Source organism: Anas acuta, chromosome 1, assembly GCF_963932015.1.
Source record: "Anas acuta chromosome 1, bAnaAcu1.1, whole genome shotgun sequence".
In the NCBI taxonomy this organism is placed as follows: Eukaryota; Metazoa; Chordata; class Aves; order Anseriformes; family Anatidae; genus Anas; species Anas acuta.
Window position 1 is genome coordinate 101,641,804 of NC_088979.1, and position 26,353 is coordinate 101,668,156.

The window sequence follows — 26,353 nt, forward strand, 5'->3', positions numbered from 1 at the left end:
CAAATGACCACTTTAAAAACTGCCCGCATATCGGTGGGGTACTGACTCCCACCAATTTCATCTTAGCCACAACTTTAAAATAAAACAAAGAATAAAGTGAATTATTAAAAGCTCTGATCCACAGGATCAGTCTACAGTGATTTCATCCTTACATGGCTAGGTAGATTAATGTTTTTATTATGAACTCACAGTTTTAATCAGTACTCAAAGTCTCATGTCACAGAAGACAAAAGACTATGTACCTAGCTTGGTTTAAAGAGAGCATTCTTCCTTCCTCCGGTTTTCTGCAGGGTAAAAGTTGAGGAACAGAAACAATGAGACAGTGTACAGACATGAATTACTACAACATCTGCATTAACAGATTATGCTGAAGCATGTGTTAACTGTAGCATTCAAATACATTTTATTGTTATAAAACATATACAATCTTAAAATACAGTACATTTCAAACAGGTTGCAAGTCCTCATTACAGTGATACTGTAGTAGCACTACAGTACTGAATAGATGATATACTTCCTATCACATCAGCTGAACAGAAAGCTAGGGAAAAAACAGAACTATTCTATTAAAGATTAAAATCTCTTTCAACGCCCCACTGCTTAAGGCTGTATTTCTACCACCTGAGTTGATTTTGTTAACTTGATGAATTTTTGAATCTATGTGGTGGTGGAGCAAAGGGGAGTGATTGTGCATTCTTTTTAAAATACAAAACTAGCAAGAAAATGCTGGTAGTCAGTTTGTAAACTTTGTATTAAAAATATATAAAAGAAAATTTGGTACTTACAAAACTAAATACAGTCTACTTTATAATCTTGAATCTAAAGTGAGATTAAGTTAAAAAAAAAAAAAAAAATTACTTCATCATGAACTTCAGTTTCACCGTACTTGAAATTCATGCAAAAAATGATGCCTGTTTCTTCATGTTTATACCACTGTTATGTCACCAATCTTGTGTGCGATGCCATACTATAAAAAAAAAAAGAATATAATTAATCTATATTAAAGAGGGGCCAGACACTTTAACATACAGTAATTAAATGTATGATTCAGATAATCATCCAAATGATGGTCATTCCAATTAGAGTTCATACCAGTGTCTTACATAAAACGAGTGCAGCAGTGTAGCAAGCTAATTTGATTTATTAGTTAATTTGAACAGAAATTATTTGGTATTTCGCCTAAAACACGCTTTAACTCCCACTCAAGTCAATGCAGTTGTCTGCAGCTAACAGAATTGCTCTCCATGCCATCCAGTAAATCGTGTATTTTTAACTTCATCATACGTTTTCTAGTATCTTCACCTAGGTTATTGAAAATTTGCATGGATTTCCCAGCATACACCCACTACAGTCAACTTGCAAAGTTTCTGTGAAAGTTTGCTTAGATAGTAGTTTTCTGTTTCATACCAGTAACTGAATTACCAAAGAACCACACATTTTTGCTTAGCACTCTAAGCACTCAAACAGGCTTTTCAAAGTACCCAATGACTCACCCATACTTAATAAAACATACTTAATTAAAAAATTGTTCCAGTTACTGTTCTTTACTAGGTCTGTATACTTTGACCTAATATTCTAGATTGATATTCTAAGAAATATGATAACTAAGCATTTTTGCTACCACTCTGTGCCACAAAGCTATTTTTTCTACATTGTTAATACTCAAACCTTGCTGACAGTCACCAACATTCATTTTCAAAACTTGATACTCTAACACAAAACAAATCTTCTTAATTAACAATCCACAAATGCGTATGTATATAGTGCATTTAATGGAAAAATCCCACTTTCTTACTCCATTTCAGCCTATTAAGGGCTTCTGTATTGCTGTCCCAGTACTGACAGATATTTAAAACATGCCTTAACTCCATGACAACTCATCTGTAAGACCATTAATTGAAAAACTAACTCAGGTTATCTCTGTAACAACTCACATTCTTCTTTGCAAGCTGTCACATTTCAACTAGAATTACACTTCGAATAAAATCTTCCAGCTGCACATGATAGTGAAAATAATTGAGCACCTTCACAAATCTTGCTTGGAAGCATAATTCAAAGCAGTGCCAAGTACTGCTTGGCACTAAATCACCATATTTGCTGATACATTCAGCAACTTACTCTGTTTATTGTTTATATGTTTTCTAAAGTTATTCTTTTAAGAGATAACAACATGCAGCAATGTCACAAACTTAATTTTCATTATCATATATCTACTATTCTCCCCATTTGCAAAGATTTTGGCAACATTTTTTTGTTTGTTTCTCCTGGAACTCATTTTCACCCTAACTTAACGTATCTATCCTCAACTGTAGTACCACAGGAACAAGAACACTGCCATCAGCCTGAAATTGTACTTGATAAAATTAATTGATACTCTGTAAGAGGCCTATTAATTAGAATTGTACACTGAGGCAAGAAGTGTCCTTTCAATCTGTTTTCCTATCTTTGCAGTTAACACAGCACTCCTACTTCTGACATTTTTCATCAATAGCTCTCAAACATACCTAGTTAATAATCAGTAAACATAATCCTTCTAAAAAAGTTATACTGCTCCCCCCACAGTTCATCTTATCTCATTCTATTGCAAAAGCCTGAAGAAACAGATCTTACGTGCCAAAAAGTTTATAAATCTATCTATTCTGAAGGATAAAACAGGCACGCAAGTAGGAGCTTACTCAAGGAGGGCTCTCCATCAAGCCTGTTCTGTCCTGTTCATGCCTTTTCATGAATGAGTCTAGAGACAATTAACAGCCTACTTATGAAAAAAGTGTCTTCTGTGTGGAGCACAGAGACCAGATGGAACAGGGCGATAGCTTTTGATCACCCAGTTGTTTGGGAAAGCAAATGTTTAAAAACAATCAGATGCTTAAAAGAGCTGGAAAGACAATGTGAACAAATACAATGTAATCTGTTTTCTGTTTCCTGCGCTGTCCTGATATTTTCAGTCTTTGTTTTCTTCTCCTTCTCAATCGAATAAATCTCTCTTTCTCACACCAAAAAAATGTGCTAACTCTTTTGGATCTCATACGACAAATATTAATTAATGAGAAACTGCTGCCTGCCCAGGTACCTGGGATCATAACTTTACGTTTAACCTGAGTAAACAGGTGACAGTCTAAGATACTACGTATATTTAGTTTACGGTACCTAGTACCTAAAACGGTACAAAACAGGTGAAACTGGTTAGGAACAGAAACTATGATAGAAAGGAACAATAAAAATTACGATCATCTACAAAAGCTTGTTCAATAGCAACATACAGGAAAGGGAAAAGCTGTCTAAAATCCATCCTGCTCCAATGGTGAAAAAAATCCAGCAATCAGAAATAGACAGGTAGCATGCAACAGAAAGAAGGTGGAAAGTCAGACATCAGTGCAAGTGGGAAGCTGTAGGTAAAGTAAAGATGTATAGAAAGGCAAACCCAAGGAGTAATTCATCGCTGACAGGGCCAATGATGACAAGCAGCATTACTTCCCTCTTTATGTACCACAGCCTGGCAGCGTAAGCATACCTGGCTAGATGCCTACAACATCAGTAACAATAAAGAGAAGTACTCAGTATATCTTGACTCTGCATTTTCAAAATAAATAGGATGAACTACCTTATTTTGAGGATACCTTTCATTACACTCATAAGTGAGCAGCAGAGGAGAAGGGTAGGAAGGGAGCGTCAAGTGGCCCGGATGACTAATGAGGGACACTGGTCTACGTGACTACTCTCTCCTAAACGCAGTTCAGGGGAACGAAAGGGAGGCATGCTTCCTGTGAAGGTGATCCCAAGCAAGCAGCTAACCTGGGTTCTGTGACAATGCACCTGGAGGAAAAGTGTTTCCCCTTGCACTAGCAATGGGTCTGGGGAGATCCTTCGCTCCAAATAAGTTGCCTAATGAGATCTGACCTACCATTCTTTTCACTACATCCTGAAATACCCAAGTAGTGCCAGAAGTACTGGAAGAGAAATTATTGTTAGGACAGAATTAACTAACAGCAAATGGTAGGGGACAGACAACTACAGATGGTCTGATCAAGGTAACTACCTTTAAGTGCTGGTCATTTGAAGGTTTCATTTGACAGTTCAAATTGAAAACAAACATTAGATGGACAGCTGACAACCACTAAAAAGACTGGTTAAGGAGAGCTTTAAAAAAAATAAGGTGGTGAGTTGGAAAGTCTAGTTCTAAAGTTCCAGTAACTCAACAGAATTGTCTTCTTTTTAACAAACATGGAAACTGAGGAATACGGAGGTGCTGTCAGTATTCAAACAAGAAAACATAATGATCACGTGGCTAAATCATGACATAGCCAAGACCTCAACCCTAATCCTCTACTTCATTAATCAGACTTCCTTGCCTTGGAAATCTGTTGTTATTGTTATTTCTGCAGGTGAGAGCACCTTTGTTGGCCATGTCAAGCATTAAGCATGTCCTAAGGTTCCTTGCATTTTCAGCAGTTTTGCCCCGTGTACAAACCATACAGCCAGCAGCAAGTTAGCTAGTTAATATGGATGGCACAGACACAGGATGTTGTCAGGACAAAATTCACATGTGTAATGTAATGACCCAATTTCCACTGTCAGTTGGATACCCCTTTTAGAGTGCTGATTAAAATCCTAGCTTGCCCAGGTATAACTGGGGGCAGGGAAATTATGCTAAAATATGCAAAATAGGACTGTTGAGCATAAAGGCTCTAAAACTCCTTTCAGCTCTTTCATCTAGCAATAAAGTATCTTAGCAGGTTGTTGGAAACTCCTGTCTGCCCACCTAAATCATGCACTATTAACAAAAAAAAAAAATCATATTGGTATATCTTATTTAAATAATACAACTAAAATACTTGAAGTAGAAACATAACATCAATTTTAAGATGTAATTAATGTTTAGAACTTCAATCTCTTACAATCTTTCTATCGTTATAAGAACTGTGCCTTTTTTTAAAAAAAAGGGGGATCACAGTTTTCACTATCTTGCCCCTGAGAAAAGCCTACAGATGCAATTCAAATGTCTGAGACATTCCCTCCCCACCCCCACAAGGACCTCTGCAAATGAAGGAACATTGTCAGTGACCTTAACTGCAGTCTCGTGAAAACAGATATTTCAATGACTAACTCATACTAGTCAATCAGGTTTCAGTTACGCTTTTTTTTTTTTTCCTTAAGAAAAGGATGTAGGAGTTTATACTTCTAGCCTAGCAATAGGGTAACGTAAGAATAGTGTTTTACATCAAAACTGTCAAAAGCTATATTCATACCTCAGCTGTACATTTTTTAATATCTGTACAATTTGCAGCTTTTTACCAGAGCTTATGCAGACAAAGTGTCTACAAATAACAGATGCAGATTACAATAATCATTTTCTTACCCAAATTATTTCCCTGAATAAACAAGAAAAAATAATTTTCTGGTATTTAAGAGTCACTTTGCTTTCTGTTGAAAAACATAACATTTCTTAGTAAGCCACAGTTAACCATCAGTAGAACAGTACAGTGGCCTTCAGCCAGCCAGAAAAAGATTAAAGCTGCCTACAGGTCAGCCACAAGAGGGCAATCAGCATTCTCAAACACAGAATTTACTACTTTGTTTCAATTCAGTCCAATCCATTTACCCACATTTTTGTTTTTTTCTCCCTAAGTAGGCTGGAGTCAGTATGGGAGACAACCACCTTTTTCAAGTTGTGTTTTAAACACAGTGAGTTTTCCACCTTAAGTAATAATAACAAGGTAATTAAATTAAATAGGTTATGCAAAGTTACTTGAACCAACATTCAAGTCTAACACAAGAGAAAGACATTGTAATTCCTAAACAATTTCACACTATAGAATACAAGGACAAAATTAGGTCAACAACAAATAGTCAATTTGAAGCCGTTGGTATACAAGAAAAGTCGGTGTACTAAAAGGACAGAAGGAATGGGGAAGGATATATTAAATAAAGCAACTTCAATCTTTATTTTATATTTTACAGCTCTTACAGCTTAGACGAACTGTTTCTGCTCTTGACAGTTATAGAATTGGAAGTGACATAAAAGGACATTCTATTTATTGGGATAAAAAGTACAGTGCTGGCAGCCACAACATAAGCTTTTTGACAAGTTCCACAAACCACCAGCTGTGCCCTAGAGTTGTCATCGTATTCAGAAGTCACAAGCAACTCAGTAGTGTTGTCTTATCACCAGCTGTCTTAATTTCTGGTCTAAGGATATCAGTTTCCCTCCCACCTGAGCTATTCTACTAGTAAATGGAAATCTTAAGTAAATATTTTATCTTAATCTCCTATCGTTAAGTATGGCACAGCTCAAGTATTTTCACTTCAGAAAACAGTTTCTTAGAAACACTATCCATTCACAGGACTAGCAAGATGCTGCAAGTTGATGCTACTACAGTTGCAGTCAGAGACCTTGAACACTGAGAATGGAAGCTCTGCTACACGTTTTTAACTTCAGTGAAATCTGACTAATCCTGACTGCTGTTTTACAATTAAGATATTAGCAAACAATATGAAATAAGGAGTTTCAGATTCCTGTATGGGACAGTAATCTCACTTATACGTTACTTTACTTGTGTAACAGTAACTGCCCTCAAAAAGACAGATGTTTCTTCCCAATTCACTACAAACGTAAGTGGCAAAACTGACACAATTGGAAGCTATTATACTAACAGTACTAGATGAAGTTACTTTCATTGCTCTTTATCATCTGATACAGTGTTCCTTGATACCACATTCTGAATTTTGACACCAAGGTCTGCTAACGTAACCCAAACAATCACTGCATCCCCATGGATGTTTGGTGAGCACCGAAACCTGGGCTCTCATTGCTTGCACCATGTGGGCTGTGCAGGAGACTTTTGTCTACTGCAGCTCCTACCATTTCTCGCTGCTTCTTTATACAGTATTACTAGTAACAATACAACCAGAGACATCACATGCAGAAATTAATCATGGTAGGAAGAGTACCTGACACTGCATATTTAAGCAGTGAAAATATACTGACTGATTAAACAACTCAAATACAAAAAGGTGCTGCAGATCGTCTGAAAACCACCAAATCAGACACTGCTGGAAACCAGAGCAGTAAAAAGCTTCAAGTTGGACAGTTAATTTGTGTTTCCAGAAATCATCTGTTTTACAAAATTCCTGACACGCTGATCAGACGTGCTACTTTTCCTTCCCCATTTTGTAAGTTGGAAAAGTACTTCTGGAAAAGTCCCATGCCCTTCAGCTACTTCACTCAACTTTTACCCTGCCTGCCACTTAGAGAACCAAGGCTTCCAGCCTTGAGAAGTGGGACAACTGTCACTGCATCACACAGCTCTCTGAGTTTCCTAGTGGGCATACTGCCTCAAGAGGTTTTACCCTGAAGAAAAAATTAGATTACTGAAGGTAAAATGATGTGCTTTCAGATGTTAACGTCTATTCTAATATTGCTGTTTTAAAATTGTTACATAATCTAGTTGTGTAACCGACCTACTCAAACTCTTTATAAAGATACCCAGCTCCTTCCTACCATCCAGTAATCCTATCATCATACAAGGTTAGTACATGCATGGTTAGTAAAAGTTGTAAAACTTTTATGTTTCTGAATATTATGGTAGAAGTGTCCTTCATCTAGTCAGTAGAAGCTTGATAAATAATTCAATGAATATGCTGATCCGCTAAAGAGAGAAAACAACTAGTAGCTGCTGCCACTGAATTAACTTTGCTTTTCAAAGCACCCTGGCCAGTACTATGCAGCTGAAAACTTGTCCTCTGAACACCAACATAGGAATGTGGTGCTAACACTGCCATAGAACAAAAGGGATCATTTAAAGAATTTATGTTTTCAGAACATTTATTTCCTCTCAGAACTGGGTAATCATCTACAGTTACCCCTCAAGTGAAAGGTAGTTTTAGTAATTTTAAAATATGCTAAGACTTGGAAAGGTAGGCAACACTCATAGCTCATTTCATTCAACTCTTACTCCTTGATCAGCTATTTTCTTTACAAATAGTTTTGTTTTTTTTTGTGGATTTTACAGACACGAAAGCAAGGCTAAGTAGCTGGCATTAAGTGTTTTCCATCTAATAATTTATTAACTATCAGCATAATTATAGAGCCTCTCTGAGAAAAATGTAAAACAGTAAGCTCAAAGTACACAGGATGTCTAAGAAATTCAGCAGAGAAACAGTAAGACAGACCTTTTAAGATACTTTATCCAAGGTGTTGTCTAATACGTGTGTGAGGACAAAGGTTTTGTAAAATTCCATGATGAGCATCCTCTCTTCTTTTATGACACTACCAGCAAAGTACTAGTTGCTTTGTTGGAATTCCCACATTCATCAACTCCTCTGATTGAAAATCACCTGTCTCTAAACAGAAGCAGCACAAGAGCTGCAGCTTGAAAGTTCTATTTGACAGAAAATTGCCAAATTAGGAAAGGACAGAAGTCTTGAAATTCACATTTAAGAGATCTTTCTGCACCTTCTTAGAGTTCTATAAAATAAGAATATAACTTTTATTAGGTATCCTTTTGGATTTAAGCACAAATTTTAATCTGAAATATAAAATAATATTTTCTGCTAGTACACTTCATATGCTTCTGTAAACACATTAAAAAGATTTTAGATATACACAAAGAAATAACACATCTGGTATGGCACAAGTATGCATTATCATATGAAAATATGCATACATTAAGAACAAATGTAAGCAATTTAGTCCTCTAATGGTATTATGGTATTAACATACAAAACATGCCACTAATGCAAACCCATGCCAGGCCTTGTTTCCTGAAAATAAAGTGCCCAAACTGACACTGAAGAACTTGCATTTGTCTTTGAGAAAATTACAAAGACAGTAAAGCAATTTGTTTGCAAGGTCAAGGGGCAGGAGGTATCCCCAATCATCTTTTTTTTGAATAATAAAAAAAAAAAAAGCTAGTTGGTTGACATTATAAAAAACAATATTTTGTCAAAATGCTTTAAATGTAAAAGCCTTCTTGTTTGAATTTTTAAAAATTAAGAAAAAAAATATCAGATTCAGGAATACTTGGTTCTGCCCAAAATAAAAACAGGGCAAAAATTAAATTCCTTTCCAGCTTTTTTTTTTTTTTTTTTTTTTTTTTTTTTTTTTTTACAGAATTCCTATTGAGGATGCCCGGATGCCCGGATGTTTCAACTCATCACTACATCTGTGTATCTACAGTTAGAACTTCCATATTAAGTGCATGTTCTAAAATATCTATAAAAAGTTTTACTTCCTTTTACTTAGAAATTGGTGGGAGGGGGGAAAGCAAGAAATGATTATTTCCAGTGTGGTATACACATGCATATTTATTAGTTCACTTCCAGTTACAGAAAGAGAAAGTTGAAGCCATATGTAAGTGCTGCTTCAAAATAAAGACAGACTACTGTTTTTTCCAACAGTTTTATTTCAAAAAAGTACACAAGTCTGTCATGGAACTACAGCATTTTAAAATTTTGGATTTGTTTTTACAGATTCACGAACAATACTTGTATTTTAGGATACCATTCCCCCAAAAATGTGAATATAAAACTTCATACTGGAATTCATATCAATATTCAAGTCCATGTTTTGTGCATGGGAAGCATAACATAAGATTTTGGACTCCAGGAAATATTATTGCTCCAATTTCATTTGAGCTGTGCCTCAGTGCTAGAGGACCAACACCCAAAGGGCTCTGTAAAGCACCCATCAAGTGTATAAAACAAGGTTTAAGTGATACAAATAGAATTGTGTCTTTAGACTGCCACAGAGATCTAAAGTGATCCAGAACATACACAGTCAAGAACAAAACCAAAAAGCTATCATGGAAAACAGCAATATACAATATGCAATATTACAGAGAAAGCTTGTAATTAAAAAGTCTTGTACTATCAAGCAGGAAGCATACACCTAACATGAATGTGACTATCACGGCTGATAAAGATGTATGCACTATACATTTGTTTCAAAAGTCACTTTACCTCTCCAACAAGGCATTTCTGTGCACTACATAATTCAAAAGTATTCATTTTCAGATAAGGAAGGTTCACACAAATATCTTTAAATATCCATTTCAGAAGATTATGAAAAGGCTTGTAATGTATGGACAAATGTTACATAACCTCTACAGTATTACAAGTCTAATAGTTTATTCACACCATACTATAATTCAGGGGTTTCTTCTATATATAGTAGTCCTCAACAGGCAAGTTTACAGTCATGACATTAACTAGTAGTTTCTCAGGTTCATTTGGAGTATTTACATAATGCTATCACCACCCACCCACCCCCATTTTTTTTATTTTTATTTTTTTTAATAAAATGAGACATTAAGAATTCCACCTTCTAACAGGTATATCAGCTGCCACTACTTCCTAGAAAAGTTCTGTTAGCAGGTTTATTTGTAACATCAGACACCTCATGCGTTTAGTCAGTTCATGTCCTACACAACTAGAAATCATTGCTAAGTATAGTGGCTCTTTTGAGAATCATAACCCAGTGTAAGTTATGAATCTAGTGACTAAAGAAATAATTTATAACAGTGGTATTAAGTTTATATAGTAGTGTTTTATTCATTCAAAAAGGCATGATGATAGCAACTCGAGGCAAAGTTTACCCCAAGTCAGAGGATTTTTATTTCAGATAAGGACTATGTCAGATTCCATTCCTTTTATTTTCCATGCAATTACATAAATAGACAGACACTGTCAAGGCTGCTAAGCCTAACAGCAAGGCTCTGAGGGCATATCATGCTGTCTTTCCATTCTGTCCATTTATTGTTTTGTGCAATCTGACAGAGCATTAAGTATGTGTAAACTCTGCTCTGCATGCTTCAGTGAGAAATTTCTCGAGTGTCCTAGGGCTTACCTGACGGAAAGCACAGGGTCTCAAGACAGGAAAAAAAAAGCAGAAGCAAACAAAAAACACACCTAATCTCACATTAGGTCCACAGAGGGCTAGGAATCAAATTCAGTAGGTTTGCCTGTTTGCTTAGGTGTTTAGCTATCTCTCAGTCTGTGATTCAGTTCTAGTTTTGTACTCAGCTTGTTTTTATGATCCAAATAACCATACCCTTTTAATTAAGGAAGGCCTTAGTTGACAGGTAAACAACCAGTTTATGATTAAAATATCTTGAAAGCCTCTTCTGTCACTGTAATTGGATGCAAAATGTCATCTCCTCATCTATTGTTCTTCATAAGCTTGAGTTTGGCACAGTTACTAAACCTATTATTTACCACACAAGTGAGAGTCAATCATCCATCTCATTAGTACAACTGAAGAGTTTTCAGGAATATAAACACAATGTAACTATGAATTGAAGGAGCAACTCACAATTTGAAATACAGAACAATACAGAGAGTCACCGAAATCACATCCAAAAATAGGCATGAAGAGGTATAAATAGTACATAGGAATCAAAAAATCAGATCACAGTGTCATGTTTTAAAAACTGTACCATCATCTAAGCACCTGTCTGAACAGTAAATTTTAGGCACCAGAAATTTCATTAAAAACTGAAGATACAATCAGGCAAAGTTTATTGAAAAGGCACACATGAAAGATAAAAAAATCTGATCTCTAACAGTATCAGTTTACAATCTAAAAAAGTCCAAAATGTGTAAAACTTTAGTCTAGAATACTTAGTAGCCATTCAAGTATCTAAATTCAGTATGAAGGGTATGTTATCTATGTTAATAGTGCCAACCAAAAATGGTGCACATAATTATAAGATAGGGAAACATTTAGTAGTAAGCCAAATAATTTATCACAGATTTAAGCAGCTACAAGAAAGCAAACACTAAGCCTAGAAGTTCGGGGAAATCTTTTATCTCACTGTTGCTACATACAAACAATCCTAGTATCTTTCAACAGGCTCTTTCAGATATTTTCTCCATTAACCTCTGTGCCACATACTATACTCATTTAGAGTTTTCCAAAATAATTAGCAGCCTAACATCTATAGCTAGAGTAAGCTGAAGGGACCCACACACACACACTCCCAAGCACAAGATGAGAAGGAGAGTAGAAAATAGGAAGGAAGGAAAAAAGATTTAAACTGCACTTAACTTTAAAACTAGCTTCCATAGATACGTAGTATCAATCATCAGAAACTTGAAAGTTCTTAAGCAGGTGTGAAACTAAGATAAGGGATTGTTCTACTCCTCCTGTAATGCTTTAAGATGGCAAAACTGGGAAGGATTTTTTTTTTTTTTGAATGGACTCTTGAAACATATTCATATCAGCAATTCTGGATAACTATTTTCTCCTAGATTCTGTCTGCATGAAACTTTTGGTGATGAAAATCTAGATGTCCATTAATAAGAACATTTAGGGCCATTAAACAGGCAAGGAGAAGCTAGCTTTAAATTCCCTTGCAAATTCATATAAAAATGTATCAACATCTTAAGGCTAACTACCACTTACATGAATGTGGGGAAGATTTTTCTGAAGAACTGTGAGAGCAAGAGAACAGATATCAAATACCAGTTAATTAACGGCTTTATTAAAGCCCAATGAATCTTCTAGGTAATTGGTTTAATAAAAGTAGGAACACTGCCTTAGAACCTAAGCAGGCTTTGGAAAATGGCAAGCTACAATTATAACTCAAGACCTGTAGAGATACATATTCGTTCTTAGTGTGACAATATAACAGTTGAGCTACAGATTTTAAATGTTAGATACCACTAGTAACAATTTGATAGGATGTCTTACATCAGATAACTTAATGTTATCTGACATGACTAAAACTAGTTATTGCAGTGGAATTCAAATTTCAAAGAGCTCACAAGGTCTCCTATCACATTTCCAGTCACTGAGATTTTAAACTCAGAATAGATTCAATTATATTAACTGAATCAATCAGATAACTGGCAGCCCCTGAAATAAAAGCTCCAGAAGCACTCAAGATAAACATTACAAAGTTAAAGAGCTGCATAAATACTCAGAGTTTGAACAGAATTCAAAGTCATCCTCAGTATTTCAGCCCCACTGCAACTTTAGACAGTGGCCAAATTAAAATACTTCTATTAGTCCAAAATTGAGGATGAAATTTCAAGAACTCTGAGGAACTTCATGGCCTACATATGGTTTTGTTACTTTTCAACTGTGTACTACTGTTTCATATTCAGAGCTGCACATTAGCAGACAATGTCTCTTCAGCAACCTACCAGAGGTCCAAACACCTTCAGTGTTTGCATTTATGAACTCCTGTGCTTTCAGCAAATAGTTCAACTGTTACACACTAATAAGATTAAATTTAAAGATGAGAATTGGTGGCTTTTCAAACTAACTTTGTTTTCCTCAAGGAAAATTGCATGCCATTGTTTAAATGAGGGATGGAACACCGTAGTTCTCTAATACTTATAATGAACAATTAAAAAACAGGATTTAAATTAACGTTCTATACTATGGACCCATCTTTGCTTTGTGCAGGAATCATCACTGGGACAGCTCCCATTCTACTTAAATTAGGTGCAGCTACCTTTGAAGATGCAAAGGTTTGGTTTTGACCAGAAGTACGTTCAAAGTCTTCACTTGGGACTTGACTATATGGAGTTTTGGTATATCCTTCCATATTTGATGGAGACATTGAGCCCAGAGAAGAACGATTGCTGCCTATATAGCTGCGGGCTGTTGAACTGCGACTTTTTGGAGGCGGAACATCTTCTCTGAAATAAAAGAAAAATTCAGTTGCAGAACAAGAGTTCAGTCAATGTTACTATGCAGGAGCTTACATGAGTTTTCCATTTGTTTCTTCCTATTCTAACACAGTAGCCTTTTTAAGTTTAAAAAAACGAAGCATTTGTTGCCTTTAAGATCCTTACTGAAATTACACAAACGTGACATATTCAAAACAAGTTCTCAGACAAACTGTTAGTGTTTCAATAAACAAATTAAAACAGACATCTCTACCACTAAATATTTTACTCACAGAAAAACATTTAAAAGTTAATTTTCAAATAATACTACTCAGAAATTAGGTATGTCATTACCTAATATCATGATGTACTTCTTTCTCATACTTCTTCTCTCTGTGTTTTTTACAGCAACAGAAGACGAGAAAAGCCAGTAAGGAGAGACCCAGCAGAGTTCCTACAATAGCTCCAGCAATTATACCAGCTGTATTTATAGCTAGAATAGATAAATTACAATATTTTTAAGTGTCAAACTTATATGACCATTTTCTCTTCTCTCAACATTAAAAACAGTATGTTTCCACATGATTCAGGTTAACAGCATATCACTGAATCAGATATGCTTCAATCCATGATTCAGAATGACAATATAGTTACAGCCTCTGCATAAAAAAGGCAGTATTAAGAGGGAAGTACAGACTTAAAGCTACAACCATCAGTTGCATAACAGTTTTTTTCATTTGTTTTGTTTTCAAACTTTTTTAGGAATTTAGAGAAACAAAGTTATTCAGTTACACAAAACACAATATGACTACATAAGTCAACACTTACGAGGGGTGACATTCAGCTCAATAGAACATTCATCTACGCCAACTCGGTTTGAAGCAACACAACTGTATACACCAGAATACTCTTGAGATGCGTTTTTCAAGAGAAGTTCGCCTGTATTTCTATCTACAAGGAACAAAAAGCAAGTGTTTACCATTTACCAAAGTTTAGTTTCCTATTCAGTGCTACAGAACTATTATTTCCGCACATACATGAAATCTTAAAAATACCATATAAAAAAATCCAAAAGTCTACTGTGCCACAGAATACTATTATTTCAAAAAGACTTTTTACTGTACTAGATATTTATTCCACACATTTTGACTTTAATACTAAGCCTTCAAATTGCTCTGTCAATGGAAAGGAACAGATGCTTAAAATGGCCAATTCTGTCACCTTAATGTAGAATACTAAAATATAAGAGATAAACTGCATCACAGAGGTACTCTCTTCTCTTCTATGTTGAAACCAATTCTGCACCAAAACCAATTCTGCACAACCAGCTCAGATGTCTTTCATGATGAACATGAGTTCTGCAGACAGATCTGACGTAAACCTTGCACTCCAGTGGGCAACCAGTTAAGTCTAGCTATGCTGATAGTGAAAGCAGGAAGAACACTTCCCTTAAGGTTTCCAAAGCTAACAGCTACCTTTGCAAGATTTTTAAAATGCTAATAGATTTGCCACCAGCACTTAAACCCTAAAGCTGCCAAGAGATTACATCATGGTAACAAAGAATCACACATATACTTAGCTCTTCCCACTGGAGTTAGGCAGCATAGAGGTCCTTGAGAGCACGTTCTATGCTCCCAAACCTACAGTCACAAGCCCCAAATAGCTGTTGCTTCATTATATGAAATGCCACTTTTGCATACTTCCTAAATCATTCTTGTTCAGCACTATCAATTGATTTTTTTTTCCAAAACATGAGACAAATTTATGATGCATAAGAAGGAATAACAACAGAACAACAGAAACTTAAGGACTTGAGTGGTAAAGATAAAGACATTAGTGACTAACTTCATTGTCAAAACAAGAAATTGGACATAAACAGCGCTACTGGGATGCAAAAGTTCAAAAAGAACAGCATAAGACTCTTCAGATATAGTTTTTTTTTTAAGCAATCTGGCCCTTAAGATATACAGATACTAAGAGACTACAAAAGTAGTAAGTAGACTGGAGAAGTTCCTGTAAGTCAGAGGTTGTTCTAACGAACTAAACTGGAACCACATCTCCCCTATGAAAATTCCTGAACCATAAATCAAGGGAGGATAAGAGACCACTATGAGGAGGAACCACGCAAGTTCCTGTTCCCTCTTCCCTAGACACCCACTTTTTAGACACATGGAATCATGATACTCTTTGTCCCACATGTCATGCACACTCCACATCAAAATGCTTCTATCTGTAAGTAGATTCCTAAACTGCTCCAACTGCAAGGTGAACATATCTCCTCCCAAGGATTAAAGTTTTTGTAACTATGAAGACTGACAAGAATTGGTACTGAGAACTATAATTCTAAGAAATATTCCAGGATAACTTTCACATAGTCAAATCTCACAAATTACAAATTAACTGGCTTTACTAATAAACTTTCACAAGAAAATCAACACCACCACAATAATAATACTGAATTCAGTCAAAATTTGTAACATTGAATTCTTTCTTGGATGTCAGCTAATGTAAGAGGGAAAAGCTTCTCTTCTCCTTTATGTATAGGAACTTTTCCCCTAAAGACACAGAACTTCTTGCTTAAGTTCTTAACTTCTTGCTGTATCACTTGATCAGGAATTAGAGAACTTCTGTGCAATCTCTAATGACAATCAAGTTTTTATTTTCACTTTCCCAAATGCAGCTGTAACCATTGGTCTACACTACTCTGGCTCTTGCCTGATGCCCATCTGAGGAGAAAAGCAGCCAAGAATCAGAAAGCAAGAGAAATTAAAGCATTCATGCAGCAATGAACATGGTTCTGCAGTCTAATGGTAAAAATCTTTTGCAACTTCAAACAGCTAATTTAAATGTCAATTTTACTACCCAGTGAAAGGACAGAAGTGACACTTCTATAGACTGCTCTATACTAAAATTATGCATGAGATGCTAACAAGTCAAAATATGTCAAAAATACGAATATAATCTTTATTATTTATAATTCTGAAAAATTAAAGTTTGACAGTACTCAGCGTGGATGTAGCAGGAAGTTCCTGTGTGCCAGATACTCTTCTCCAGTCATAAGACAAAAGTGGAGATCCTTCTTGTGATGCACATTTCAATGTAACATCCTTTCCAATCTCCTGTGATCCTTCAATGGAACATTTAGTTCTTGCCGGCTTCACTAATAAATAAAGTATTATTGAATTAATAGGTCACAATCGAAAATGCTAGTTATGTAGGTCAGACCGTTTTGCTAAAGAAAGTTTGTGAAACAAAGCCTTTGCAAGCATGGAGAAATTTTGTATGAAATACAAGCCAGATTTAGATTTTAAGTTCTTGTTATTCAGAATATTACTCCCTTTGCCCCTCCCCCAAAAAACAGAACAATGTCTTTGCCCACCCTGAAGTCTCAATAAGGGCTGATATGTTTAGGATGACTTTGCCCTGTGTAGGTTTTCATTTTATATATCAAATATAAAATGGCATAAGCACAAAAATGTCACTGCAAATTCAAGAAAAAAATTTGCTTACCAAGTACAGTCAACTGTATTTTTTGGCTTTGAACTCCAGGAGCTTTCTTCACTTTGCACTGATATGTGCCAGTATCTGATGACTTTAAATTCAGGATATCCAACGAACCATCACCAGATTTGGGATCGGCACTGGTAAACTGCATCCGCCCAGTCATAGCAGCATAATAATGATTATAAATTCTGTCTACAGCATACATAATTATCTATAAAAGAATAAATATGATTCAGAAATCTACATGGCATGTAAGCACTTGAAAAAAATGTTATCTTCAGATCCCTAGCAGTTCCTTTCTACTGTTTAAAATAAGCATGACAGATGATCACAAAGATGATATGAAGGCTGGAGAACCTCTTCATCAAGAAAGGCTGATAGAAGTGGGTATGTTCAGCCTGGAGAAGATATGGCTGCTGGGAAAAACACAGTATCATAAAGGTTGGAAGAGACCTCCAAGATCATCTGCTCCAACCGTCCCCTACCACCAATATCACCCACTAAGCCACATCCCAAAGAGAGAAAGAGGAGACCTCATTGTGGCCTTTCAGTACTTAAAGGATGGAGAAGGACTCTTCACTCAGGTAGGTATGGATAGGACAAGGGGGAACGGTCATACACCAAAAGATTAGATTTAGATTAGACATTAGGAAGAAATTCTTTAATGTAAGGGTAGCGAGGCAGTGGAAGAGGTTGCCCAAAGAAGTTGTGGATGCCCCATCCCTGGAGGTGTTCAAGGCCGACTGGATGGGGCCTTGGACAACCTGATCTAGTGGGTGGCATCCTTTCCTATGTGGTGTGGTGGGAAATTAGATGATCTTGAAGGTCCCTTCCAACACAAGCCATTCTATGATTCTACAATAAGTACCTCAGTTTTCAAAATAACACCTCATACAATGCTCTAATGAATGCTCCAGCTCAACACCTGCCCAACTAAAAAGACATCAGCATTGATTTTTGGCTTAAAGAAAACCATTTAAAATTCCTCAAATCTTCATTCTGTAAAATCTCTATTAAAAAGAAGTCATTGATAAGGCTTCAAAAGAAGTGACAGCCTTAATAACTAACAGAGTTAACACATAACACAAAATTCTCAATTTTTTGATCAGGAAAATACACACATACACAACAGAGTTTTCTGTACTCTGAAGCATTTTTGAAGTTCTTTAGTTATTAAATTAAGTACAAAATATCATAACATTCTCATTATTCCAAAACTTCCACTACATTTCATATGACTGGTGTTTTAAAGTTATTTAAGACCACAAGCATCCCACCCTGAAAATTTTAACAAAGTCAAAAAAGTCACCACCAAAATTCATATATTGATTTACTTTAATAATTTAATTAGAACCGTGCAGAAAAGTCTCTACTTACTATTTGTTCCTTCTTTTGATTATCTGTTGGTATCAAGACCCACTCAATATCTAGTGGGCCTTCATCCTCCTCTGAGAGTACAAAAGTACATGGCAATGTAACTTTTTCTCCTTCAGCTTTTTCAAACATTGATTGGTCAGCTGGAGTTATACTCAGGCTTCTCGTTAGACCTATAAAAAATACTATGTTTTAAAAATCACTTCACAGTTCCACAGCAAATGTTCTCTTAGACATTACTATATTCTTTCCAGAACAGAATGCCTAAAACCAGTCCCTGTACAACCAAAATGCGTAAGTTACCCAGACAGCTAAAGCCTTAGAAATTTATCTCGACACAATGAAAGCCCAACTTTTTTGGAGTTCATATGTTCATTTAAGAAAAAAGTAAATTTACACCAATTCCTTTTGCAAATCCATTATATACTGTTTGTTCCTGTATAGAAATCAACTTTAAAAATCATTTCAAATTATTATTAAAAATCATTTCAAACTTTCATTGCTGCTTAAGAAATCCTGTGCAGTATGTTACTGAACACAATGCAAAGCTGGGTAGACTTAGTTTGGAATTGTATCCCATAGGCAATTGCATCTTTGTTTGAAAGGTCTTTTTGTTCAATTTGAGTCCCATTTGAAGCTAATAAATGAAAAGGCTGCTGCTGAAAATTTTGAAGTTATTGAAAACAGAAAATACAGAATATTTCCAATGACACATTTGGAATGAATAAAAAAAAGTCACAAGCTACTCACTCATTGATAAAATGAGAGCATGAAATGGTGACAAAGACAACCAGGACTGTGGGGTTAGATCAAGACAAGTTACTTTGTGATGAGCTATAAGGACTGGTTTATCTAGGAGGAATGGACAAACACATCCCTTCCAAAAACCTCAGGGAGTTTTCATATCTGTTTGTCCTTCCTACCAGACTTACTTCTCAAAAAAGGCTATATAATCTTTATCCATATGGGTGACTACAGAAAACATGTTTCTGAACAGTATTTCCCCACTTCAACCCCATAAAATAATCCATATAGTGACCCAAACAGACTTGCTCAAAGGTCTGAAGCAAGATTCCCTTTATTTTACAAAGGGTATAGGCTTCCCTCCTTAAGTGTATAGGAACATACATCACAATCAAGAAGTAGAAATCTCCATTGACTTGTTATGGAAATAGGTTTGGCATTTTTACACCCACAGTTTTGTCCACCTTGCTGGCTATCATGTTCAGGTTTTCAGAGTCATTTTTGTATGTTGAGGCTACTGTCCATTGTGGCTATGATGTAGTCACTTGAATGTTACCACTACAGCAACAGATAAAAGGCCACAAGAAGATTGTCCAGCAAGATTAAGATTGTTTTGGTGCATCTGTAGAATTATAGCCTCAGACATAATAAAAGTTACTACAAACAGTGCACATAAGCTCTAACTTGCACTCTCGCACTAGCTCAAGTTACTATTTTACTTGCACTTTTCCATATAGTGGAGAAGCTCCAGCTGAACTCTGGAAACAGACTGTACCACAGCACAAGGACATGGACCTATTAGATCAAGTCCAGAGGAGGGCCATAAAAAGCTGATCAAGGTTTTGGAGAACCTCCTAACAGACTGAGAGAGCTGGGGTTGTTCTGTCTAGAGAAAAGAAGGCTCTGGGGAGAGCTCATAGCAGCCTTATAATACCTAAAGGGGGTCTACAAGAAAGAAGAATAGCAGCTATCAGGGAGGGTAGTCATAGGACAATGCATAATGGTTTAAAACTAAAAGAGTGTAGGTTTAGAATAGATATAAGGAAGAAATTCTTTACTCAGAGGGTGGTGAGGCATTGGAACAGGTTGCCAAGAGAAGCTGTGGATGTCCCATCCCTGGAGGTGTTCAAGGCCAGGCTGGATGGGGCTTCGGGCAACCTGGTCTAATGGGAGGTGTCCCTGCCCATAGCAGGGGGGCTGGAACTGTACGGCCTTTTAAGGTCCCTTTCAACCCAAACCATTCTGTGGTCTTATGATCCTATGAACACTTGTAGATAAAGCTATTTTCTACTCTGTCCATTGTTTGTTTCATCAATGTTAAACTGACAAGCAGAAGCAGCAAGCATCTTAGTTGAAAGGAGATGACAGAGCCAGCTGGGTTTAATCAAGCATTAGCACTAGAAAGGAGTGGCAGTTAATACTAGCTGGAGATCCCCTTCTGCAGAACAGACACCCGTCTGCTGCCAGATACATGTATGCTGGCAAAGAAGGTTTAGCTAGAGCAGGCGTGCTAAGAGATTGCTTACCTTCCATGACTCTTGGACGATTATCATTGCATTATTACTACTAGTAGTAGTTTTGTTGTTTGTTTAAACTATTACCATTACCTACTCACGCTATTAACGAAGACAACCTGAAATAAGTAAAAACTGACCACAGAACTGGGAACAAAGGAAAAGGAGGTGGGAGTGCTGGGGATGAAGGAAGAAAGGCTTGTGGAGAAGCATCCTGTGAGTGAATTGGCTGCAGGATTGGCCAGAAAAGCGTCTGATAGCACATGAGCTGTAAAGAACCAAAAAGGAAGTCAGGGCAGTTGTTTTAGTGACAGCCAACATAAGGCAAGATTGAAGTACTCAATGTTGATTCTGCTTGGAGCAGAAGGTTAGATGATTGAGGTCACTCTCAATGCAAACAATTCAGTTAACTGCATTAAAGACCTATATGAAGCTAATGCCCACAGTGATCAGATGGCGTTGTCTCCAAGCTTTCCCCAAGCCTCACCTCCTCTAGTTTCCACTCAAATCAGAAAGATTAAATTTCTGTTCACTCCCCTAGTGTACTCCTCAAAACATAAGAGGATCATCTGTGGCATTTAAGTGCTAGTACGACATTATCAGACTGAGTGAAGATCTGTATTTCATAGAATCATTAACGATGGAAAAAACTTTCAAGATAATCTGGTCCAACCATTGCCCTACTACCAATGTCACCCACTAAACTATGTCCATGTGCATCAGGTCCAGCCTTTCCTTAAACACCCCCAGGGATAGTGACTCCACCGCTTTCCAATGCCTGACTGCTCTTTCTGAAAAGAAATGTCTCCTAATTTCTAACCTAAATTGTTTTTATTAGTGAAGTTTTATGGATCAAGTTTCAGACTTTTCAGACTATTTTGAACATACCAGAAAGATGGTGATTCCTCAAGTTAGCTATCCCACTTATTCAAAGGTGCTTAGCATGAACTTGTCTGATTTTTAATTACAGCTAACAAATCACTGTGAAGAATAGACTCAGAAGCATGTAACAGATTCCTCCCCCACCCCCCCCCAAAAAAAAAACACTGAAAAATATCAACATAGAAACATGGGTCCAAACATGTATCATTCCCAAATACTTTTTCAAGGAAAAAAAAAAAAAAACAACCAACAAACATTTCAAATTCAGCAGGGATAGTCAGAAGAATGAACCTTTGTGAATGGGTAAGAAGAGACAAGTACCATTCCTTGATGCAGAATAGTTAGTATTATCCCTTATAAAAGTTTCAGAGAAATGTAAGAGGTCAATACACATTTTGGTTCTGAGCATTTAGATTTAAGGTTCTCAATGTGGAATTATTTAATTTTCCTCTGAGAAATTGACCCTACTGCAAGTCACTGACTGAACAAGTTTTTCACATTATTTCTAAAGGAGTGCAAAACAGGATACCATTTTTCAGAAAACTGTAGAAATGCCTTCTGAGTACTTGGACATACCATCAAATAGCACTCAGGTGGAACACAGTTTAGCAAAGTACATTATTAAATTTTTAATCTAGGAAAAATGGTGTATTTGATGAAACTTAATGGAAACTGATTTTTAGTATCATTTAAAAGAGTTTTCAAAACAGAAAACACAACAAATGGAACAATGCATTCCCCATTCCAACACAAGTAGCAGAAGACAAATTTTCGTTAAATACTAAATGCAGAAATAATAAATATTTTTAGATGAAAAATGTGAAGAGTTCAGCATACACTGGAATTCTGGGCTGCTTGCTTACACAAACTGAAGTGTAAATTTTAGCTTGACCAAAACATTTCTGGCAATCAGATAGCACTATCTTAGGGCAGTGTTGCATATCCCACTGAACACAATCCCTTCTTAAACAGGTAAGGTTAGAAAAGCCATCAGCTGGCACGGAAGGTAAGGCAACAGAAATACACAGAGAGGACAGGAGTAGCAGAGCTACACCATGAAGGCAAGACTGCCACCAGGTTAAAACCAATGTCTGAAATAGCAACTGCTACAGAGTGCAACTGCAAAGAAGCACAGACGACTTCTCCGTGGAATAAGAACTGAGCTCACGTATCTTGCTGCACTTAAAATTGTAGTTGATCAATATACATTCTACATTTGCACAGTACTTCACCTGTACTAGCAGGCTCTCCACAAAAACTTTATGATTTGCCAATAGCAGCTTGTAAACAGGAAATGTCTGTAAATGCATGAAGGTTTCCTCACAGAATGAGGTCTTCAGAAGTATCAATCAGAAATGCAAGCTACAAAATTCACTTAAGAGACTCTTTCAAAGTATAGTTTATAGATGATGTTTGCCTGCATAGTTGTGATCAGATCTTTCTGCCTGACAGACTTCAGTCTTGAGAATCAAATCCCCACTCGTATTACTTCTGATTATGCCTCTCAACCGTAGTGAGTCTCTTATTTTAAGTTACCTCTAATAGTATAAAGCAAAATTCCCCAACTGTCCCTTTTTTCCCACATCTACCTTGACAAAACTGCATTTCTGAAATAAAACACCATAACACCTGGAAAGTCAACTTACACCAATGTCCTTACCAACTAGTACCTAACAGAGTGAGTTTCCCACTGCTTACTGGCACAGTCTGACACCAACACTGTAAGCCTTCCTCATGGCGCAAATCCCTATAAGTCATCATCTCACAATCTTCTGCTTCCTGACTACACAAAGAGTCAGTATCTCCAAGTGATGCCAACGAACATCTCTGCAAGGCAGGGTGCTTCTAACAGAATAAGTGGAATAAAAGTTTCCTTAGCAAAAATAAAGTGAAAAGAACATTTGATATTATTCATTTTTAGTGATTTTGATATTACTAATTTTAGTGATTTTACAGCACCCACCATCCAAGCCGCATCAGCAAAGCCAGCAGGGCCACAAGCTGCAGAACTTGCTTAGGGTTTTTTCCCCCACAGTATCATAACTGACCACACCGCAAACTGAATCCTAGTTTTACCAGTGGGATCCCCAAAGGCCACAAAGCCTAGCTTTAGGTCTGGGTTCTCACAATTTCCCAGCATCTTGCCTCAAACAGAAAGCGTAGCAATCCATTAAAGTCAAAACTTTCAGGAACTTGGGCCAGATGTGCTATGAGGATTTGCTGTGTCTACCTTTCCACATCTTAAACTCTAGAACTTCTGGCAAGCCCCAACACATTGCAAAATCCTGAGAACATCATGTCCCTTAGTCATAATGAGGTCTGAAAGACAGGATTAACCTTGCCTTAGTTTCTGAGGAAGTTTTACCAGGATTCAGAAAAATCAAGCTGATCAACTTGGGGGTAAACGGAAAATGAAGGGAAGAGAGTCAATTCTAATTTTTCAACCAGCTCTAGTCAGATTTATTTTCTCAACTTCACTGTTTTTCCAAAGACACGACTTAGAACACAGAAGAAAGGCCACCAAAGAGACTTTAAAATTAGTAAGCATTATAGAACCAATGGCAAGAAAAAAAAAATGCAATTTAATTGAAGGACGCACAAAGAAACAGTGGTCTTCCCTTTAGAAGGGAAATTAATGAGAGTTGGAGAATTCTGACATGAGAATAAAACTCTAAAATTCTATTTTACAGTCACATACACAGATTCTCATCAGATGTTTCAGAACAGAATCCAAAATCCCTATTAGCTCAATACACATCTTCTCAACTTTTCTAGTTAGACTCCTAGTCACTGAAGAACCAGCACAGCAACCTCATCTTAGCTAAGAGGAATAAAAGAGGGACAGAAACAAGCAAGCAGTCAATGAACCGTTGGTAAAAACAAACTGTAAAGCTTTTCTAACAAAGAAAGTACTATCCAGCCTGTTTTAGAAAGTTAATATTTAATATGTTCTACAGAGCAGTGCTTGATGCTAACTGTGGCTATTGTACAATGCTACAGTACAGATTTCGAAAATAAACCACAGTTCATAGTAAGTAGAAAATAAAAAACCCACCACCACACCATCTTAGCAAAAACATCCAACACTTCAATCTAGTATTTCTAAAATTATCAACATTAACAAACTATGCCTTTACTTAAACCTCAGAAAGGCTCTGTCAAAAAAGATTAGAGAGAAGGTAAAAACCTGCCTGCCTACCAGCCTAAGTTCACCATGCTGAACACTTGTTAATCTCTGAAGACAGCAGACTCGACATTTGGACGGATGTTCACACCTGCATCTGTGATCTCCTAGGTGAACACTCCACAAGCTAACCAGTGACACAACTTATTGAAGCACTTCTACTATGCAGAAAAGATCCAAAGTTTATGGAGCCAGAGAAAGTAAACATCTCAAAATAAAAGCACTAGCCTAGAAAAAGTTGAGATTTGGCTTCCAGTCTTAACTCCAAACACTGTTTCCTCCTTCCTAGCCTATTTAGTCCCAGACTCAATATAGTAGTTCAGGAAAATAAATCCACAAAACAATTTCTGAAAAAGAGATTGAATTTTAGGTAGATAGCATTAGTAGAGGCACAATGTTAAACCTTTCTCTTTCACATTTCATCTCAGCTGCCTCACCAGTAGCAGGATGAAGCTTAGAGATCGAACTCCCAGAGATGTGGTCTGGGTAAGCTTTCGGTACATGCTGTACACAAACTGAAGCTGTTTATCAGCACAGAGGAAGCTTCTGCCATAAACTACAAAGAGAAAGCTGATGAAACAGCAGGAGCACTTAACGCACAACATGGGAAAAAATCCACGTCAAAATGATCCTGGCAAATTCTATCACCTGGACAATCAACTACACCCCTGCTGGGTCTCCAAACAGTGGGTTTGTCTTTCCAAACTTCACTTCATCTGAGCAGCCAGGGTTGGGAACACCACTTACTGGAGGCACATTTACCATGCAAAATCTTCAGTTACACTTACTCTCAAAATAACCAGGGTGACATCATGGATTTACTTTCTCCCTGCTTATTTCTGACTTCTTATCTGCTTCCATATTAAAGAGGACTCTGCTATTAAGAATAAGCCTTATTTTCCTTTTTACTATCCAATCCCCAGATTCACAGAAACATGGTTTTAAGTAGCACAGAACCTAAAATCTGACCAGTTCCAGAAATGGAGGAGTGTTGCCAGCTGAAGCTCCTGATTTCTGCAGAACATCTCAAAAACACTGATTCTGCTTCAGAATTCCACAAACACCATCTTAAAGGTATCTGCTCTGAACAGAAACTGAAGCAATCCTGCATTAGCCTAGGCTAAGAAATCTGACAAAATAAATCAATTCAACAATAACCATTAAATTACTGAATTTCTACCTGAGTTCACCTGAATCCACAAATCCTCTGTCAAGTTACACAATGGAAAAGAAGAAAAACTGCAGTAAAACCAACAGGAAACAGGCTAAGCATACTGCCTTTCTGAAGACAAAAATATTCTCTTTCAGTCTGGACGTTACTTGCAATGGAAGAGTTCTGTGGCAGGATCAAACAAATAAGTTGCTCTAATTCATGTAGAGTTGCATACTCGAGCTCCAGTTTAAAGCATACTGCACAGTAACTTCAGAAGTTATTCTTTCTCCCAATCTACTGACTTTTTTTAAGCTCTAAGACTCAAACAGAACTACAAACAACCCTAATCCTGTAAATACATAACATGATTTTTATTTCATTCCC

The 26,353-nt window shown here is 36.6% G+C and overlaps 1 protein-coding gene across 3 annotated transcripts in view; it reads right to left on the reverse strand.

Moving 5' to 3' along the window:
- Positions 1-379: 379 nt before the first annotated feature.
- CXADR (CXADR Ig-like cell adhesion molecule) overlaps positions 380-26,353 on the reverse strand; it is a 33,486-nt gene continuing 7,512 nt past the window's right edge. For 2 of the 3 annotated variants that reach the window (XM_068690236.1, XM_068690227.1), the window contains exons 2-7: positions 18,496-18,665; positions 17,125-17,329; positions 16,619-16,774; positions 14,443-14,565; positions 13,969-14,107; positions 9,286-13,644 (exon numbers count right to left, since the gene is read on the reverse strand). In XM_068690236.1, the coding sequence (XP_068546337.1) occupies positions 13,377-13,644; positions 13,969-14,107; positions 14,443-14,565; positions 16,619-16,774; positions 17,125-17,329; positions 18,496-18,665 (1,061 nt within the window). In that variant the 3' untranslated portion in view covers positions 9,286-13,376. Of the gene's footprint in view, positions 968-9,285; positions 13,645-13,968; positions 14,108-14,442; positions 14,566-16,618; positions 16,775-17,124; positions 17,330-18,495; positions 18,666-26,353 lie in introns of those variants that run through there. The other variant, XM_068690216.1, reaches the window with a different exon arrangement.